The 21,712-nt window shown below is 43.5% G+C and overlaps 1 protein-coding gene across 1 annotated transcript in view; it reads right to left on the bottom strand.

The window, feature by feature from the left end:
- Positions 1–21,712, bottom strand: part of LOC139545148 (zinc finger matrin-type protein 4-like) — a 209,002-nt gene that overhangs the window by 43,290 nt on the left and 144,000 nt on the right. Inside the window, exon 5 of the mRNA XM_071352592.1 lies at positions 1,759–1,980. Coding sequence (XP_071208693.1) covers positions 1,759–1,980 — 222 coding nt within the window. The remainder of the gene's footprint in view (positions 1–1,758; positions 1,981–21,712) is intronic.

Here is a 21,712-nt window from a genome sequence, read left to right as displayed (position 1 = left end):
AATCTCCAATCAGATGTGACTGGGCAGCACTGAGCCTCCCAATTCACCCCTGACAAGACATAACCCACCTACCAGCTGTGAGCATCAATAACACCAGGAGTTAAGTAGCTAAGCAAAAGTAAATCTCCAATCAGATGTGACTGGGCAGCACTGAGCCTCCCAATTCACCCCTGACAAGACATAACCCACCTACCAGCTGTGAGCATCAATAACACCAGGAGTTAAGTAGCTAAGCAAAAGTAAATCTTCAATCAGATGTGACTGGGAAGCACTGAGCCTCCCAATTCACCCCTGACAAGACATAACCCACCTACCAGCTGTGAGCATCAATAACACCAGGAGTTAAGTAGCTAAGCAAAAGTACATCTTCAATCAGATGTGACTGGGTTGCACAGAGCATCCCAATTCGCCCCTGACAATGCAGAGCCCACCTATCAGTCATAAGTATCAATACGACTAGTAGTTAGGGGGCTAAGTTACATCTCTAATCAGACATGACTGAAGAGACATCCCACATTATGTCTGCTCATGCACTACTTAACTTTACAACATTCCGGGCTCTTCATGCTGCCCTGGTACCTTTCCCACCCCACCGCAGCAGCCTGCTGCTGGACTAATATTCTGTAATTGCTATTGACATATTGTGGGTAGGAGATAGTAAGAGAGAGAGAGAGAGCACCATTCCCCCTCCCACTCCAAAATTAACAGCCCGAAACAGGCTTATCGAGTCAGGGTACGTAGCAACACAGAGCCTCTGCACTGTGGCTCTCTCTGGCTGGCATAGAAGCAGACACTAGCTATGTCAGAAGGGCTGTATGCAACACAGCCGGAACAATAGGAGCCTCATATTTAACATCAATCAAAAGATATTGGTTCTCCCTTGCTCCCCGTTTAATAGATGATAGTGTCATACTAAATAGTGTAATAAATGCCATGAAGTGTACAAATGAACGACAGCACATACTGACCCTATACCTGGGCATTTCCGAAATGCTTGTAATAGTCACGAGAATTCAGCTGATACGCATATTCTATTAGACCAGCAATGCAAAACTGTTCATTTGTGTCGCATATTTTCCCCTATGCCTTTAGCCCCCAGTACTGTACATGCAGATTTCTTCATACTGGATGCACAATAGATTTGATGCACTCTAGTAGACAGGGTTCTATTTTCTTACTTACTGTAAGACCTTGTCATGGCTTTTTCTTGTGTCATTCCATATAACTAGGTTACTACACACACACACTTTCATATATAAATGTTACTACACACACACACACACACACACACACACACACACACACACTTTCATATATACATCTTACACACACACACACACACACACACACACACACACACACACACACACACACACACACACACACACACACACACACACACACACACACACACACACACACACACACACACTTTCATATATAAATGTTACTACACACACACAATTTCATAATGTTACACACACACACAATTTCATATATGTTACTACACACACACTTTCATATATAAATGTTAATACACACACACTTTCATATATAAATGTTACTACACACACACTTTCATATATAAATGTTACTACACACAGAAGCATCGGTAAGTAACAATCCTGTCTGTTAATAAGTGGAAGTGAGGGGAGGAGGCAGTGGGCTGTATGGTTGTCTGTGCATCTGTGCGACATGATGGAGCGAGAGAGAGACTGCCAGGTATCTAGTCTGGCTCAGGCATCCTCTGTTATGTACCTTTCATCTCTCCCATGTCCAGGGTCTTGCCCAGCTGTTCCAGGAGGACAGCGCGAGCTGCGTTTTTATTGTGCTTCTTGCCGTCGTAGTGCTGCTGCGCCATGCCCGGGTTGTTGAACCAGGCGTTGCATAGCTGGCAGTAGCGGTCTGAGTCCCTGCGCTGCCGAGGAGAGGTCACCGGGGTCGTTTCCAGGGAACTTTTCACCGGACTGGGCGGCACCTCTGATTGGACAGAAAACAAAGGCAGGGGAGTTCACATCAACATTGTTCAGCTGTTTGACAACACTCTCTAGACCAAAACATAAACAGGTGTTTGTTTTTTTAACCATCAGCTTTGAAACAGCTTCTGAACAAAACTTGAGGAAAATAAGAAGCATGGTAAAGCAAAAAGCTTTGTTGCCAAGTGAAACAAAAATAGCAAAATGTTAGGCAATAAATGAGCACTGATAAAAGGCATTGCATCACTTTGGCTCTGGCAAGCCTGAAGAAGAAATCCTAAATCATACTTGGCAATCAGAAAGAATACCCTGCTCTACTTACTGTTGCCTACTTGTGTGCAATGTTCCTTCATGCATGGATGCCACCATTAACACCGAACAAACATCAGATTGTGCAGCGCTGCGTTTTTCTGAATGTGATTTGCTATCAAGATAATCCGTTTTACCACTTGAGCGCTCAGCCCACCCTTCGTAAGTCAACATTTACAGAGGTCCCGTTAGAAGACATCAGATCCCATTACAGACCACTGAGGCACTGTGAGGCAGTCATCATCTCCAAGTGGCAACTCCTGTGAGTGTCATGGCACGACAGAGTTGCAGTGTAGAAACACAAAACGTCAGCACCATGTTCTTCAGCCATGTTGATTATAAGGATAGGCTATTTATGCTCATCTTTATGTCAGAACTTGTACTGTGAAGGGATTTTTGGGCACTGGCCAGCCGGGCTAGTAGAACACAATTTATACTAGCCTGGGTGATATTCTACTAGCCAAGGGTATTTTCTCCTGAAGTGTGTATGAAACACTGCATTATGGAAAGGGTATCAAAAGGGGTAGCATTCAGACAGTATGGAAAATTCGTTGAAAAAAATAAGTACTCAAAGACCACTTTGATAAAGAACCTACTGCCTAAATATAGTAGCAGGAAGTAACAAACTGAGGCACTGGAAACAATGGGAAAGGTAGTGTAGGAAATAGCTTTTGATCTGGAGTGGCTACAAGCACACTGTTATATTTCTTGCCGGTTTGTCACTTATAGCACACAAAGGAATGTAAAAGTTGATAACAAAGCCCTTTGTTTAGACAGCATCTAATTCAGGCAATTAACTGCTGTAGCAGTAAAGAGGATGTCAGAATGTGAAACTGGAAATTAAGTGGCTGTAGGAGTGTGAAATGCACAGTATATCATTTGTGGGGGATGGTGATGTCAATGGGGCCAGGGAACAAAGAGGAAGGAGAAACGTATTCATTTCAAGTTTTCATTAACAAGGCAAATCATTTTCCCTCTTTTCCATTTGTTTTGCTCAAACAGACATGCTGATCCCAAATTTCTTGTCTCTAATTGTGTCTTTCAGGTTCTTTCCACATAATCTAAGAGAAGTGCATCCCTCGAAACAACAGAATTAATGATTTTCACTTCCACAAGCTACCAGCTTAATGCAATTTGTAATTTTCATTGGCAAACACGAGGCAATTCATCTCATTTGCATTATGCGTGCGTGTGGCGCAATATTATATATTTAAACAACCTGGACTTAGGGCTAGAAGTAACATAGTAAACGTAAATCTGGCTAGGTGGCTAACGCTAGCCAGGCTAAGGGTTAAGGTTAGGGTTAAGGTTGGGGTTAGGAGTTACGTTAAAGGGTTAGGGAAAGGGTTAGCTAACATGCTAAGTAGTTGCAAAGTAGCTAAAAAGTAGTAAGTAGTTGCAAAGTTGCTAAAATGCTGAAGTCCGTGATGAGATTCAAACACGCAACCTTTGGGTTGCTAGACATTTGCCTACCCATCCAGCCCGACCAAGCACACTACTTTCGTTTTGCCTTAAGTAACCTTCTGTCTTATGCAACCATACCAAACGTAACATATCATACTTTTTTGAGAGTCCCGGATTTATCTTTACTATGTTATGTTATGTCTCGTCTATGAGACCAGGCTGATTATAAAGAACATACATTCTGACAGTTAGGAATAAACATTATTTATGTTGACACTTGATGAAAAATGTTTTATGAAGTGTCACCTTAAATACAGTGAATTTGTAAATGCCTGTTTCACTTTGTCATTATGGGGTATTCTGTGTAGATTGATCAGGAAACATTTTAATTGAATCCATTTTAGAATAAGGCTGTAACGTAACAAAATTTGGAAAAAGTCAAGGGGTCTGAATACTTTCCGAATGCACTGTAAAAAGACCAGTGCTTTATGATATATTTGTACAATTGTGATAGTCTTTCAGTAGAGATGTCATCAACATCTAGCTAAGAATTTACAATCAAACTCTATTACCATGGTATAATCATCATGCTGGTATTTATTGCTTGTGGTTATCAGCATTTGTCCTTTCGACCATTTCCTGAATAATTTAGAATGGGCAGCCCTTCATGTCGTTCATAATTGTGGCTGTGACATTTCCAGTACCACTAGGTTACCAATCAAAAACTCAGACATTTCATAAAAGCTAATTATTGTCATTAGACTCTTCACGTCAGTTTTAAGTTCAAGTAGCAGGTGTAAACAACAGATTAATCGCACGGCTCCCATGACACTGTAGGTCAACATGGCCAGCCTGTCCTCTTAACAACATAGATCACTTCTGAGATTGGCATTTTGGTCAAATGCCATTTTAGAAAGAAAGAATAACTGCCAAAATGTGGCCGTTATTTTGGTGACAGGAGCCTGTAACTCTTGGGATATAGGTTGCCTACCACCTAACATGGATGTGCTAATCAGGCAGAGACGCAGAGTGGTTTTGAATGTGTGTGCTTGTTGTTACACCACAGATATTAACCTTCCCTAGCAGCAGTGACATATTACAGTATTGATTGGGCTGCTCTGAGGTTTAGGGAAAACATCCATCAAAATCAGGCTCAGGGTAAAGGTTGTCATTTTTTTTAGAAAACTTTTAAATAGGCTGCTTGTTGATTCCAGTCCTGACTAGACTAATAAGAAGCAGGAAGTAAAACTCAAAGCTAATAAACCTTTTATAGGAATATATTTATCCTTCATAAATACTGTAACTCTAGCACAACTTCATAAGCAATTCATGCTTACTGTACAAATAAGCAATGAGGGAAATGTAGCTATCCACTGTGGCATGAGGACCCCACAAAATGATGCACTCTAAATGGAACCCTAATCCCTGTATAGTGCAGGGCCCAGCTCTGGTCAAAAGTAGTGCGCTACAGTATATAGGGAATATGGTACCATTTGGGACACAAACAAAGTCTCCACCATGACTCATCATCACAGTAATTTCACTTAAAACTGCTCTCTGTGGACCACTGTAACCTCAGACAGGAGAATACAGTCCCAATGACCCAGACTGTTGTGTTCTTCAAAGTGAACTTCTGAGCCTTATAGCTTACTCTTAATAATCATCAGCCCTGCGCCATCCATCCAACCCATTCATTACAATAGCAGCCGCCCTATAGACAGATTAGCTGACAATGTCACGAAAACAATCCGCACGCTTCCTTTTGGGCAGAAGGCAGTGTGTTGTCATGATTCTGTCACTTGTTAAATCCACTTCAATCAGTGTGGATGAAAAGGAGGAGACAGGTTAAAGAAGGATTTTTAAACCTTGAGATAATTGGAGATATGGATTGTGTATGTGTGCCCCTGACGAATTGAGGCTGTTCCGAGGGCAAAAGGGGTGCAACTCAATATTAGGAAGGTGTTGCACACTGTGTAGTTTACATGTTGTAACAATCTAAGCCAACCCAGTCTGTTTTTCCCCCTATTTGTATACGTGTCAGTTTTGTTGCTAAACAACCAACCCATCTATTTATACCCAAAGTCTTTACCCTCAAAGGGGGTGGCCCCAGTCCCAATCATCACTTGCTATTTTTTGGGGATAGATAACTGTTCTGCCCTGTTCTGTTTGAGAGATCCCATTTTCCATAGATAACTGTTCTGCACTGTTTAGTTTAGATCCCAGTCTCTATAGATAACTGCACATTGGGATGTGAGCCTTTCCCACCATTTAGTGCATTATTAAAGCCATACTGTTTCCACCCATTGTGCCTTTTTTATTTGGGAAGTCAGTAGAGGCGAACTCATTCCACCAACCTCTCCCCCATTTCTCTGTATAGTGCACTACTTTTGACCAGAGCCCTGGTGGACCAGAACCAGAGCCCTGGTTAAAAGAGTGCACAATGAGTCCTATGGGCCCTGGTCAATAGTAGTGCACTGCTTACTGGAACAGTGTACCATACATGAAGTAGACCAAGAGGCAGATTCTGTCCAGTAAACCAGTTGGCCAGTGTCAATATATTGACGCACCCACTGTGTAAAGGGCACTTTAAAATCACTTAGAAGGCCATCAATTCTCCAGAGCAGAGTGATATTTATAGGTCCTTGGGATTAAAAAAACAACATAGGGAGACTAGGGTACCACCGTTAAGAAGACGGACCTTTGTGTGACCTTTGCAGCGAAGGACAGCTACGTTGTTGATTGGCCAAGGTAATAAAATAAAAAAATAAGAAAACATCTTGCTTCTTATTTCAGCCAAATGGCACGCGAGACAGTGTGCGTCCCAAATCGCCCCCTATATAGTGCACTACTTTTGACCAGAGCCCTAAGAGTCCTGGTCAAAAGCAGTGTACTAAATAGGGAATAGGTTGTCATTTGGGAGGCAGCTTGAACTTGTTGCTGCAAAGTAACAAGGAGAGCAGATGATGAGAGAGGGCTCTGGTAAAAGAGGGTCTCAATATAAAAACAAGCAGTGTATATGTGTAGTGCATCTAGGGTGACAAGTAGAATAACTAGTATAAATTTTACAAATTCTCTCGAAAATGCTGTCATCCGTTCCCTTTTCCCTTCATTCACTATCAATTTTGATTGTTTTCATCCTTCAGTCATTCAAATTAGTCTTTTCTGCATTGTTTACTTGTTTGAACAAAGGAAGTGTCAGTCATGTCTTTCCTTACATTCACTCTGCAGTAAACAAAGCTCAGTTAGACTGACACTCGCTGTCATAAGATTTGAAAAAGCGTTTTTGGGGTTTTGTTATCACATCAAGTAGTGGCAGAGGAAAACTTGAGCATTTTAGGAAATCAGTATAATCCATTTTTATTTTAATCAGACAGCAGTAGAGCAGCACTGATGGACTTAATTCATATCATCAAGTCAAGGAGATATCATAAGGAAGCTCCTTTCCAAATGTCACGATCATCGTAATGTGGAAGAGAGGACCAAGGCGCAGCGTGAAGTGAATACATTCTTCTATTTATTTAAGAAGAAACACTAACCAAACTAATACAAACAACAAAATGAACGTGACGCTATATATAATAGTGCAGACACAGGCAACTAACACATAGACAATAACCCACAACCCACAATACAAAACAGGCTACCTAAATATGGTTCCCAATCAGAGACAACGCAAAACACCTGTCTCTGATTGAGAACCATATCAGGCCAAACACATAGAAATAGACAAACCAGACATACAACATAGAATGCCCACTCAGATCACACCCTGACCAAACAAAACATAAAACATACAAAGCAAACTATGGTCAGGGCGTGACACCAAATGGCAGCACAGAAGTTATTTAGTAGACCTCGTACATAAATGTTTGTTATACTGAAAAGCTTTTGTTCTTTGATGAGAAGGTGAATTAATTAAGCTTATCATGCATGTTAGAGTGGCACACCTTGGATTAAGTCTGTAATAATTAAGAAGGGTAGTTAAACTGGCACACTGTATCCTAACTACATTTAGATATCTGGAATTTCAGCTGGATACCATAGTGTTTCTAGAAATTAAAAACATATTTTTTTGTAAAGATAACATTCATTCTCATTCATTCCCCCTGGGGGATGCATAAAAATGTGTGTGTTGAGTCGCATTGCAAACTGATTTGCATGGAATAAAATAGTCAATCAGGAGAGAGAAGGAGAGGTTGAAATGGGCCATTTCTTTTTCATCTCTGAAATGGATACAGTATGCAAAAAAAAAAAAAAACGGCTACAGATGCTAAACTCATGCTGCAGCTCATCTAAAGTGAAGGCCAACTAACACCTTCATCCTCTTCATGCTATAGCTTTAGTGTCCAATATGAAAATAACCACCTTTTGCTCCATATAAAAGCAGGACTTTGTGTGCGCTGAACTTTATTCAGAGCAGGATTCAGCATGTGTTGGATCAAAAAGAGAAGGATCAAAGTGTTCTGATGTCTGTGCAGTTATCTGTTGCTACAAAGCCTTCCCCTTTCTGGGATTTCTATTCCCCTCTTCCTTATCCCCCTCTGTACGAAAAACGAAATATTTTCTCAATGCACATTTCCACCCGCCTCTGAGAGGGGCGAGACCACTGCAAGCGGTGCAGTCTATGAGAAAAAAACTAAAAACAAACACAACAGCACTCCCACATTTCTCAACCTGGTGATGTAAATGTTAGGCAGTAGATTAGACAGAGCTGGTACAGGGGGACTAGGTGCTGTATACTGTAGGTTATGATGAAAAGGCCAACTCTATGGCCCCTGTAGTGAGGGATTCTTTTGAGACTTTGTAGAATTCTAATGTTTAATGTATATTTTTTTTTTACCAGGATAGTCAACTCAGTAAGAATTGCCACTGTTTTTCTGGGAATGCTGGGATAACGTGTTAGTTTGGAAGTGTTATCATTATTATAATTATTATTATTCGTAAACCATAGGGTATTTAATCCATTATGTGTAAACCATACAGTGCTGCATGGTCAGATGGTACATTTCCTGGGATTATATACTGTAATGAATGACGCAGCTAGCATCGTCATTAGATGTAGACACGAAAACCCAAGGTTCCAAACTTCAGTATGTTCTTTCTGAAAACAATGTCAGTTACCTCTGTTAGGTTCTAAATATCATAGCAAGAACTCAACGGACACTATTTAAGCTTAACCAAGTTTATTCATCTCAAAGGATTGAACAGCTGAACCGACAAAAACATGGTTCCACCAGTAGTGGTATGAATCAAATTGTAACGGTTTTCCTCCTCCTCTTCATCCGAAGAGGAGGAGCAGGGATTGAACCAAAATGCAGCGGATTTTGAAGACATAATGATTTATTAAAGTAAAGACGGAAAAACACGAAAACGAAATACACTTGAATAATTAACAAAATAACAAAACGATGTAGACAGACCTGGACATGGAACTTACAATAAACACGAAGAACTCACGAACAGGAATAGACTACAAAAACCGAGACAGTCCCGTATGGTGCGACAAACACTGACACAGGAGACAACCACCCACAACGAACACTGTGAAACAACCTACCTAAATATGACTCTCAATTAGAGGAAACGCCAAACACCTGCCTCTAATTGAGAGCCATACCAGGCAACCCTAAACCAACATAGAAACAGAAAACATAGAATGCCCACCCAAACTCACGTCCTGACCAACTAACACATAAAACAAACTAACAGAAATAGGTCAGGAACGTGACACAAATAAGATTTTATTAGTCACATGCGCCGAATACAACAGGGATATTTCTGGGACAATGATGTTGATGTGAGCCATGACCAGCCTTTCAAAGCACTTCATGGCTACAGACGTGAATGCTAGGGGTCGGTAGTCATTTAGGCAGGTTACCTTAGTGTTTTTGGGCACAGGGACTGTGGTGGTCTGCTTAAAATATGTTGGTATTACAGACTCGGACAGGGAGAGGTTGAAAATGTCTGTGAAGACACTTACCAGTTGGGTCAGTGCATGCTCGCAGTACACGTCCTGGTAATCCGTCTGCCCCTGCGGCCTTGTGAATGTTGACCTGCTTGAAAGTCTTACATCGGCTGCAGAGAGCATGATCACACAGTTGTCCAGAACAGCTGGTGCTGTCATGCATGTTTCAGTGTTGTTTACCTCGAAGCGAGCATTGAAGTAGTTTAGCTCGTCTGGTAGGCTCGTGTCACTGGCCAGCTCTCGGCTGTGCTTCCCTTTGTAGTCTGTAATGGTTTGCAAGCCCTGCCACATCCGACGAGCGTGTAAAATTTGTCTGTCCTCTGTTGCAACACTCACTAACAAGTTCCAAACTGCCTCTGGGAGCAATGTCAGCACAATAACTATTAGTCGAGAGCTTCATGAAATGGGATGCATGGCGGAGCAGCCACACACAAGCCTAAGATCACCATGCGCGATGCCAAGCGTCGGCTAGAGTGGTGTAAAGCTCGCCGCCATTGGACTCTGAAGCAGATCGGTTTGTCGAGATCGGTCTGGTAGAAATTGACTGGCCTGCGCAGAGCCCTGACCTCAACCCCATCAAACACCATTGGGATGAATTGGAACGCCGACTGCGAGCCAGGCCAAATCGCTCAGCATCAGTGCCCGACCTCACTAATGCTCGTGGCTAAATGGGAGCAAGTCCCCGCAGAAATGTTCCAACATCTAGTGGAAAGCCTTCGCAGAAGAGTGGAGGCTGTTATAGCAGCAAAGAGAGACCAACTCCATATTAATGCCCATGATTTTGGAATGAGATGTTTGACGAGCAGGTGTCCACATACTTTTGGGCATGTAGTGTATCTTGAATATAAGCAGCTCTAGCAGTGGTTGGATGTGTGTGACCAGAGGCGTCATGTACCATTTTATTTTCTAAGGGGGCACACCAATGTCGAAATTAAATATCTTTATAGTAAAAGATACAGTGTTCTCTATATTTTTTGTCTACAAAATGGATGAATCTGAGGTTTCATCCGACTCTGGTTGGGGTATGTGTGCTTCTGTTGGTGTTCTGTGGGTACAGCACGGATAGAGGATGTGTTCGAAATGGCACCCTATCCCTTTTTGACAAAAGTAGTACATTATACAGGGAATAGGGTGCCATTTGGGATGCACACAGAGCGAGGTGCAGATCCTGGGGTCTTGTGTTTTGCGTTATTGGCTGAAGGCTGAAAGACTGAAACAACAGAGTTTCCCTGGAGACAAGGATCAACAGATGCAGTAATGTTCATTATGTAGGAATCAATAAGCTCAGGCCTCCTGATGCCCTGGTGGATTTATCGTCCTGACATGCTCTCTCTCTCTCTGCCTTCCAAATGGTACCCTATTCCTTATATAGTGCACTACTTTTGGCCAGAGCCCTATGGGCCCTGGGTCAAAAGTAGTGCACAATAGTAGTGCATAAAAGTAGTGCACAGTAAATCTAATACATCCTTAAAGAAAAAACTATATTTTGGCATTTGTTTCATTAGTCTATTGTTGATATAGTCCCAACATGTTTTGCATGTCAACTTGATTACTGACATACAAAACATTTTGGGATTAAATTAACAATGGACTAATGAAACAAAAACCAGAAGATCGTTTTTGGGTGGAGTTGTCTTTTAAATGTGCTGCAGCAAGCATCTCCAACCTCTGTCTGCAGAAGACACGATGTAGATTGTCCTGTCGTTCTGCAGGAGAATGGAGGTGTTCTATATTAAATCATCCATTTGTGGAGATTAAATCCGTATTATTAACTGGTAGTCTACAAGTTGCTTTTCTCTTTCCATGTGAAGTAAGGGTAGGGCTGTGCGACATGACCAAAATATCATATCACAGTATAAAAAGGATTGTATGACGGTATTTGACAGTATTTCAGTATTTCATTTCATATTTCATGATTATTCTAATTCTATAATTAGAATATAATAGTGGGCACTTTGAATACAGTGTTGTTTGAAATGACAATGAATTAAAATGCCATGTAGGAGTTATTGTGATAGGGTAGGAACCAAAGTGTTGATAAGTGTTTCCTAGGGGACCCTATAATATTTGGCTACATTGAATGTTTTCTCTTAGCTACTTCATGTAGCTAACATGGGGATTTACTAGCTGATGATGCTTCGTTAGGTCCGACGGTCTCTGCAAACGCTGTTTGCGGAATATACGTGAATATATGTGGAGAGTGAAGCGTGAATATATGTGGAGCGTGAATATAATGGCGGGGTAATCAAGGAGAATTGGAATATTGACCAAAAGAATGGAAAACAGAGCAAAGTAGCATACAGTGATGAGAATGTCCTTTCTTATCTTGTAGGAGTACGTTTTGTTAATGAGGAGCAGCTGATTGGATTACCAATTTTGAATAATCCATTTGAGGTATCCAAACAGGTGGAGAGAGTGCTGGGTAAAGTGAAGGCTGTGAGGATCACAAGAAGCGGGCATGTTTTGATTTTTTGTTCTTCTGAGGATCAGAAGGAGCGTGTGTTGCATCTCACCCGATTTGAGAAGTTTGATGTGTCCTGTGTGTCTCTTCAGAAAAGGGCACCCCCCCAAATCAAAATTTATTAGTCACATACACATGGTTAGTAGATGTTATTGTGAGTGTAGCAAAATACTTGTGCTTTTAGTTCCGACAGTGCAGCAATATCTAACAAGTAATCTAACAATTCCATAATACACACAAATCTAATGGAATAAGAATTTGTACATAAATATATGGATGAGCCATGACCAACCGGCATAGACAAGATGCAATAGATGGTATAAAGTACAGTATATATGGGATGAGTAGTGCAAGATAGGTAAACATCATTATTAAAGTGGCATTAATCAAGTGACTAGTGATCCATTTGTTAGAGTGGCCGATGATTTTTCTCAAAGAGTGCAGTGTATAGTCAGAAAATCTGCTGTCTCAGCCACTGCCTGTCGCCAAGGGAGTACCCCCAAGGCTCAATCCTAGGCCCCACGCTCTTCTCAATTTACATCATCAACATAGCTCAGGCAGTAGGAAGTTCTCTCATCCATTTATATGAAAATGATGCAGTCTTATACTCAGCTGGCCCATCCTCGGATTTTGTGTTAAATGCTCTAAAACAAAGCTTTATTAGTGTCCAACAAGCTTTCTCTAACCTTAACCTTGTTCTGAACACCTCCAAAACAAAGGTCATGTGGTTTGGTAAGAAGAATGCCCCTCTTCCCACAGGTGTTGTTACTACCTCTGAGGGTTTAGAGCTTGAGGTAGTACCTCATACAAGTACTTGGGAGTATGGCTAGACGGTACACTGTCCTCTCAGCACATATCAAAGCTAAAGTTAAATCTAGACTTGGTTTCCTCTATCATAATCGCTCCTCTTTCACCCCAGCTGCCAAACTAACCCTGATTCAGATGACATTCCTACCCATGCTAGAATACGGAGACATAATTTATAGATCGGCAGGTAAGGGTGCTCTCGAGCGGCTAGATGTTCTTTACCATTCAGCCATCAGATTTTCCACCAATGCTCATTATAGGACACATCAATGCACTCTATACTCCTCTGTTGTCACGATCGTCAAAGGGACTGAGAGAGGACCAAGGCGCAGCGCGTGGAAAGTACATCTTCTTTTTATTTAAAGAAGGAAAAAACAAAACAAACCAACAAAACAGACGACCGTGAAGCTATACAAACATAAGTGCTGACACAAAACACTTCGACATAGACAATTCCCCACAAACAGCTAAAGCCTATGGTTGCCTTAAATATGGCTCCCAATCAGAGACAACAATAACCAGCTGTCTCTAATTGAGACCCAATTCAGGCAACCATAGACTTTCCTAGATACCTACACTCAACCATAGACACAGCTAGACTTCTATACTAAACATAAACCCAACTACTCTAATAAACCCCCTACACCTTACAACCACCCTAGACACTACAAAAAACACATACATTCCCCATGTCACACCCTGACCTAACTAAAATAATTAAGAAAACAAAGAATACTAAGGCCAGGGCGTGACATAACCCCCCCCTTAAGGTGCGAACTCCGGGCGCACCAGCACATAGTCTAGGGGAGGGTCTGGGTGGGCGTCCGTCCACGGCGGCGGCTCCGGCACTGGTCGTGGTCCCCACCCCACCATAGTCACTACCCGCTTACGTAGCCTCCTCCAAATGGCCACCCTCCACATTAACCCCACTGGATTAAGGGGCAGCACCGGACTAAGGGGCAGCACCGGACTAAGGGGCAGCACCGGACTAAGGGGCAGCACCGGACTAAGGGGCAGCACCAGGATAAGGGGCAGCACCAGGATAAGGGGCAGCAACAGGATAAGGGGCAGCACCAGGATAAGGGGCAGCACCAGGATAAGGGGCAGCACCAGGATAAGGGGCAGCACCAGGATAAGGGGCAGCACCAGGATAAGGGGCAGCACCAGGATAAGGGGCAGCTCCGGACTGAGGGACGGCAGCTCCGGACTGAGGGACGGATCCTGGCTGGATGGCTCAGATGGCGCTGGGGAGACGGATGGCTCAGATGGCGCTGGGGAGACGGATGGCTCAGATGGCGCTGGGAAGACGGATGGCTCAGATGGCGCTGGGGAGACGGATGGCTCAGATGGCGCTGGGGAGACGGATGGCTCAGATGGCGCTGGGGAGACGGATGGCTCAGATGGCGCTGGGCAGACGGATGGCTCTGGCCGGAATAGGCGCACTGTAGGCCTGGTGCGTGGTGCCGGAACTGGAGGCACCGGGCTAAGGACACGCATCTTCAGGCTAGTGCGGGGAGAAGGAACAGGGCATACTGGACCCTGGGGACGCACATTAGGCCTAGTGCGTGGTGCCGGAACTGGTGGTACCGGGCTGGGGACACGCATCTCAGGGCTAATGCGGGGAGCAGCAGCAGGATGCACAGGACTCTGGAGACGCACAGGAGGCTTGGTGTGTGGTGCCGGAATTGGTGGTACCGGGCTGGAGACACGCACCATAGGACGAGTGCGTGGAGGAGGAACAGGGCTCTGGAGACACACTGGAAGCCTGGTGCGTGGTGTAGGCACTGGTGGAACTGGACTGGGGCGGGGAGGTGGCGCCGGAAATACCGGACCGTGCAGGCGTACTGGTTCCCTTGAGCACCGAGCCTGCCCAACCTTACCTGGTTGAATGCTCCCCGTCGCCCTACCCGTGCGGGGAGGTGGAATAACCCGCACCGGGCTATGTAGGCGAACCGGGGACACCATGCGTAAGGCTGGTGCCATGTATGCCGGCCCGAGGAGACGCACTGGAGACCAGACGCGTTGAGCCGGCTTCATGACACCTGGCTCAATGCCCAATCTAGCCCTACCAGTGCGGGTAGGTAGAATAACCCGCACCGGGCTATGAACACGTACAGGAGACACCGTGCGCTCTACTGCGTAACACGGTGTTCGCCCGTACTCCCGCTCTCCACGGTTAGCCTGGGAAGTGGGCGCAGGTCTCCTACCTGCCCTCGGCCCACTACCTCTAAGCCTCCCCCCCAAGAATTTTTTTGGGCTGACTCACAGGCTTCCTACCGCGTCGTCGTGCTGCCTCCATTCGCCGGTATCCCTCCTCACACTGCGCCAGAGAATCCCAGGCTGGCTCCGGCACTCGCCCTGGGTCGATCGCCCACCTGTCGATCTCCTCCCACGTAGTGTAGTCCATATTATGCTCCCATTTCCATTCCTCCTTGCGCTGCTCCTGTTGCCGCTTTTCACGCTGCTTGATCCCGCATGGGTGGGGAATTCTGTCACGATCGTCAAAGGGACTGAGAGAGGACCAAGGCGCAGCGCGTGGAAAGTACATCTTCTTTTTATTTAAAGAAGGAAAAAACAAAACAAACCAACAAAACAGACGACCGTGAAGCTATACAAACATAAGTGCTGACACAAAACACTTCGACATAGACAATTCCCCACAAACAGCTAAAGCCTATGGTTGCCTTAAATATGGCTCCCAATCAGAGACAACAATAACCAGCTGTCTCTAATTGAGACCCAATTCAGGCAACCATAGACTTTCCTAGATACCTACACTCAACCATAGACACAGCTAGACTTCTATACTAAACATAAACCCAACTACTCTAATAAACCCCCTAAACCTTACAACCACCCTAGACACTACAAAAAACACATACATTCCCCATGTCACACCCTGACCTAACTAAAATAATTAAGAAAACAAAGAATACTAAGGCCAGGGCGTGACATCTGTAAACTGGTCATCTCTGTATATCCGTCGCAAGACCCCATGCTTATTTATAAAACCCTCTTAGGCCTCACTCCCCCATATCTGAGATATCTACTGCTGCCCTCATCCTCCACATACAACACCCCTTCTGCCAGTCACATTCTGTTAAAAGTCCCCAAAGCGCACACATCCCAGGTCGCTCCTCTTTTCAGTTCGCTGCAGCTAGCGACTGGAACGAGCTGCAACAAACACTCAAACTGGACAGTTTTATCTCCATCTCTTCATTCAAAGACTCAATCATGGACACTCTTACTGAAAGTTGTGGCTGCTTTGTGTGATGTATTGTTGTCTCTACCTTCTTGCCCCTTGTTCTGATGTCTGTGCCCAATAATGTTTGTACCACATTTTGTGCTGCTACCATGTTGTGTTGCAACCATTTTGTTATCTTCTACTTAGTACTCATCCCGGATCCGGGAGCACCCCCCCACAGTAAAAAAGCTGACTAGCATAGCCTAGCATAGCGTCACAAGTAAATACAAGCATCTAAATATCATTAAATCACAAGTCCAAGACACCAGATGAAAGATACAGATCTTGTGAATCCAGCCATCATTTCTGATTTTTAAAATGTTTTACAGGGAAGACACAATATGTAAATCTATTAGCTAACCACGTTAGCAAAAGACACCACTTTTTTTACTCCACCATTTTTTTACTCCATCAGTAGCTATCACTAATTCGACTAAATAAAGATATATATAGCCACTAACCAAGAAACAACTTCATAAGATGACAGTCTGATAACATATTTATGGTATAGCATATGTTTTTTTTGAAAAATGTGCATATTTCAGGTATAAATCACAGTTCTACATTGCAGCTGCAATCTGAAATAGCGTTGGAAGCAGCCGGAATAATTACAGAGACCGACGTCAATTACCAAAATACTCATCCTAAAACATTTCTGAAAAATACACAGCCTACAGCAATTGAAAGACACAGATCTTGTGAATCCAGCCATCATTTCTGATTTTTAAAATGTTTTACAGGGAAGACACAATATGTAAATCTATTAGCTAACCACGATAGCAAAAGACACAACTTTTTTTCTCCACCATTTTTTTCCTGCATCAGTAGCTATCACTAATTCGACTAAATAAAGATATATATAGCCACTAACCAAGAAACAACTTCATAAGATGACAGTCTGATAACATATTTATGGTATAGCATATGTTTTTTTTTGAAAAATGTGCATATTTCAGGTATAAATCACAGTTCTACATTGCAGCTGCAATCTGAAATAGCGTTGGAAGCAGCCGGAATAATTACAGAGACCGACGTCAATTAACAAAATACTCATCCTAAAACATTTCTGAAAAATACACAGCCTACAGCAAGTGAAAGACACAGATCTTGTGAATCCAGACAATATTTCAGATTTTCTAAGTGTTTTACAGCGAAAACACAATATATCGTTATATTAGCATACCACATGAGCTAACATCACCCCCGCATTGAATCAAGGCAAAAGGGGCGATAACGTTATCGCCACCAAAATATATACATTTTTTCACTAACCTTCTCAGAATTCTTCAGATGACAGTCCTGTAACATCATATTACACAATGCATATAGAGTTTGTTCGAAAATGTGCATATTTAGCATCACAAATCGTGGTTATGCAATGTAATCTGTCAAAACATGGCATGCATTCTGGCCGACGCCATCTTGGAAAGGCACCTATGTTTACGATTATTTATCGATTAGATTGACTAAAAAAATACAGGTTGGACAGCTAATGAAAGATGCATTGGTTATTAATGCAACCGCTGACTTAGATTTTTAAAATTAACGTTACTAGACATACATTGTGAGTTACAGCCAGACTAGTGCCGCAAAAAATGGCCGACAACTGCGTTTACATTTTTCCACATAAATACGGAATAAAATCATAAATAACTCTTACTTTTGGACGAGCTTCCATCAGTATCTTGGCCAATGTGTCCTTTGTCCAAATGCTTTGTTGTAAAACGACCTCTTCAACTTCGGAACTAGCAGCTAACGATAGCTACACGGCACACACGTCAAAATCCTCAAACGCAATACTAAGGAAATTCCGAAAAATAGCAATATACTCGCATAAACTGATATAAATCGGTTTCAAATAACTTCGTTATGATGTTTCTAACACCTACAGTGGGGAGAACAAGTATTTGATACACTGCCGATTTTGCAGGTTTTCCTACTTACAAAGCATGTAGAGGTCTGTAATTTTTATCATAGGTACACTTCAACTGTAAGAGACGGAATCTAAAACAAAAATCCAGAAAATCACATTGTATGATTTTTAAGTAATTAATTTGCAATTTATTGCATGACATAAGTATTTGATCACCTACCAACCAGTAAGAATTCCGGCTCGCACAGACCTGTTAGTTTTTCTTTAAGAAGCCCTCCTGTTCTTCACTCATTACCTGTATTAACTGCACCTGTTTGAACTCGTTACCTGTATAAAAGACACCTGTCCACACACTCAATCAAACAGACTCCAACCTCTCCACAATGGCCAAGACCAGAGAGCTGTGTAAGGACATCAGGGATACAATTGTAGACCTGCACAAGGCTGGGATGGGCTACAGGACAATAGGCAAGCAGCTTGGTGAGAAGGCAACAACTGTTGGCGCAATTATTAGAAAATGGAAGAAGTTCAAGATGACGGTCAATCACCCTCGGTCTGGGGCTCCATGCAAGATCTCACCTCGTGGGGCATCAATGATCATGAGGAAGGTGAGGGATCAGCCCAGAACTACACGGCAGGACCTGGTCAATAACCTGAAGAGAGCTGGGACCACAGTCTCAAAGAAAACCATTAGTAACACACCATGCCGTCATGGATTAAAATCCTGCAGCGCACGCAAGATCCCCCTGCTCAAGCCAGCGCATGTCCAGGCCCGTCTGAAGTTTGCCAATGACCATCTGGATGATCCAGAGGAGGAATGGGAGAAGGTCATGTGGTCTGATGAGACAAAAATAGAGCTTTTTGGTCTAAACTCCACTCGCCGTGTTTGGAGGAAGAAGAAGGATGAGTACAACCCCAAGAACACCATCCCAACCGTGAAGCATGGAGGTGGAAACATCATTCTTTGGGGATGCTTTTCTGCAAAGGGGACAGGACGACTGCACCGTATTGAGGGGAGGATGGATGGGGCCATGTATCGCGAGATCTTGGCCAACAACCTCCTTCCCTCAGTAAGAGCATTGAAGATGGGTCGTGGCTGGTTCTTCCAGCATGACAACGACCCGAAACACACAGCCAGGGCAACTAAGGAGTGGCTCCGTAAGAAGCATCTCAAGGTCCTGGAGTGGCCTAGCCAGTCTCCAGACCTGAACCCAATAGAAAATCTTTGGAGGGAGCTGAAAGTCCGTATTGCCCAGCGACAGCCCCGAAACCTGAAGGATCTGGAGAAGGTCTGTATGGAGGAGTGGGCCAAAATCCCTGCTGCAGTGTGTGCAAACCTGGTCAAGAACTACAGGAAACGTATGATCTCTGTAATTGCACACAAAGGTTTCTGTACCAAATATTAAGTTCTGCTTTTCTGATGTATCAAATACTTATGTCATGCAATAAAATGCAAATTATTTACTTAAAAATCATACAATGTGATTTTCTGGATTTTTGTTTTAGATTCCGTCTCTTACAGTTGAAGTGTACCTATGATAAAAATTACAGACCTCTACATGCTTTGTAAGTAGGAAAACTTGCAAAATCGGCAGTGTATCAAATACTTGTTCTCCCCACTGTATATCGAATTAAATCACAGACGGATATATCTTTGATCAATAACGAGAGCTTTTGAGCATGCCATTCTGATGTCCTCCCTTGCGTCCTGGCGAGCGTCCAAAAGAAGGGACATCTCACTCCATTGCGTTTTATAAACTCTGAGAAACACGTAGAGACGCCATTCCACTTCTCATTGGTTACTGACATCCAGGGGAAGGCGGGTGCAGTTCATTTCGATCCATAGGGCATACACAGGGCTTAAAACTGATCCGAGATCAGAGACTATTTTTCAGAGCTTCGCATGTCCTGTCATGATTTTCGCTGTAGAAAGAGTTCTGGTTCACCCACAGACATAATTCAAACGGTTTTAGAAACTAGAGATTGTTTTCTATCCAATAGTAATAATAATATGCATATTGTACGAGCAAGAATTGAGTATGAGGCAGTTTAATTTGGAGACGATATTTTCCAAAGTGGAAACAGCACCCCCTGTATTGAGAAAAGGATTTATGTTGTGTTGCTTACATGCTGTGTTGTCATGTGTTGCTGCCTTGCTATGTTGTTGTCTTAGGTCTCTCTTCATGTAGTGTTGAGTTGTCTCTCTTGTTGTGATGTGTGTTTTGTCATATATTTCTGTATTTATTTTTTATTTTTTAGTCCCCGCAGGAGGCCTTTTGGTAGACCGTCATTGTAAATAAGAATTTGTTCTTTACTGACTTGCCTAGTTAAATAAAGGTTAAATAAAATTAAATAACAGTCTGATGGCCTTGAGAGAGAAGCTATTTTTCAGTCTCTCGGTCCCAGCTTTGATGCACCTGTACTGACCTCGCCTTCTGGAATGTAGCGGGGTGAACAAGCAGTGGCTCAGGTGGTTGTTGTCCTTGATGTTTTTTTGGCCTTCCTGTGACATCGGGTGCTGTAGGTGTCCTGGATGGCAGGTAGTTTGCCCCTGGTGATGCGTTGTGCAGACCGCACTACCCTCTGGAGAGCCCTAAGGTTGTGGGCGATGCAGTTGCAGTACCAGGTGGTGATACAGCCCGACAGGATGCTCTCAATTGTGCATCTGTACAAGTTTGTGAGGGTTTTAGTTGACAAGCTAAATTTCTTCAGCCTCCTGAAGTTGAAGAGGCACTGTTGCGCCTTCGTCACCACACGGTCTGCGTGGGTGGACCATTTCAATTTGTCTGTGATGTATGCCGAGGAACTTGAAAAACATTCCACCTTCTCCACTGCGGTCCCGTCGATGTGGATAGGGGGTGCTCCCTCTGCTGTTTCCAGAAGTCTACAATCATCTACTTTGTTTTGTTGACTTTGAGTGAGAGGTTGTTTTCTTGACAGCACACTCCGAGTGCCCTCACCTCCTCTCTGTAGGCTGTCTGGTCGTTGTTGGTGATCAAGCCTACTACTGTTGTGTCGTCTGCAAACTTGATGATTGAGTTGGAGGCGTGCATGGCCACGCAGTCATGGGTGAAGAAGGAGTACAGGAGGGGGCTGAGCATGCACCCTTGTGGGGCCCCAGTGTTGAGGATCAGCGAAGTGGAGATGTTGTTTCCTACCTTCACCACCTGGGGGGCGGCCCGTCAGGAAGTCCAGGACCCAATTGCAAAGGGCGGGGTTGAGACCCAGGACCTCAAGCTTAATGATGAGATTGGAGGGTACTATGGTGTTGAATGCTGAGGTGTAGTCAATGAACCACATTCTTACATAGGTATTCCTCTTGTCCAGATGGGATAGGGCAGTGTGCAGTGTGTTGGCGATTGCATCGTCTGTGGACCTATTGGTGCGGTATGCATATTGCAGTGGGTCTAACGTGACAGGTAAGGTGGAGGTGATATGATCCTTGATTAGTCTCTCAAAGCACTTCATGATGACAGAAGTGAGTGCTACGTGGCGATAGTCATTCAGTTCAGTTACCTTTGCCTTCTTGGGTACAGGAACAATGGTGGCCATATTGAAGCATGTGGGGACAGCAGACTGGGATAGGGAGAGATTGAATATGTCCATAAACACACCAGCCAGCTGGTCTGTGCATGCTCTGAGGACGAAGCTAGGGATGCCATCTGGGCAGGCA

Source organism: Salvelinus alpinus, chromosome 19 (assembly GCF_045679555.1).
Source record: "Salvelinus alpinus chromosome 19, SLU_Salpinus.1, whole genome shotgun sequence".
Classification (NCBI taxonomy): domain Eukaryota; kingdom Metazoa; phylum Chordata; class Actinopteri; order Salmoniformes; family Salmonidae; genus Salvelinus; species Salvelinus alpinus.
This window is presented reverse-complemented; position numbering and strand designations above follow the sequence as displayed.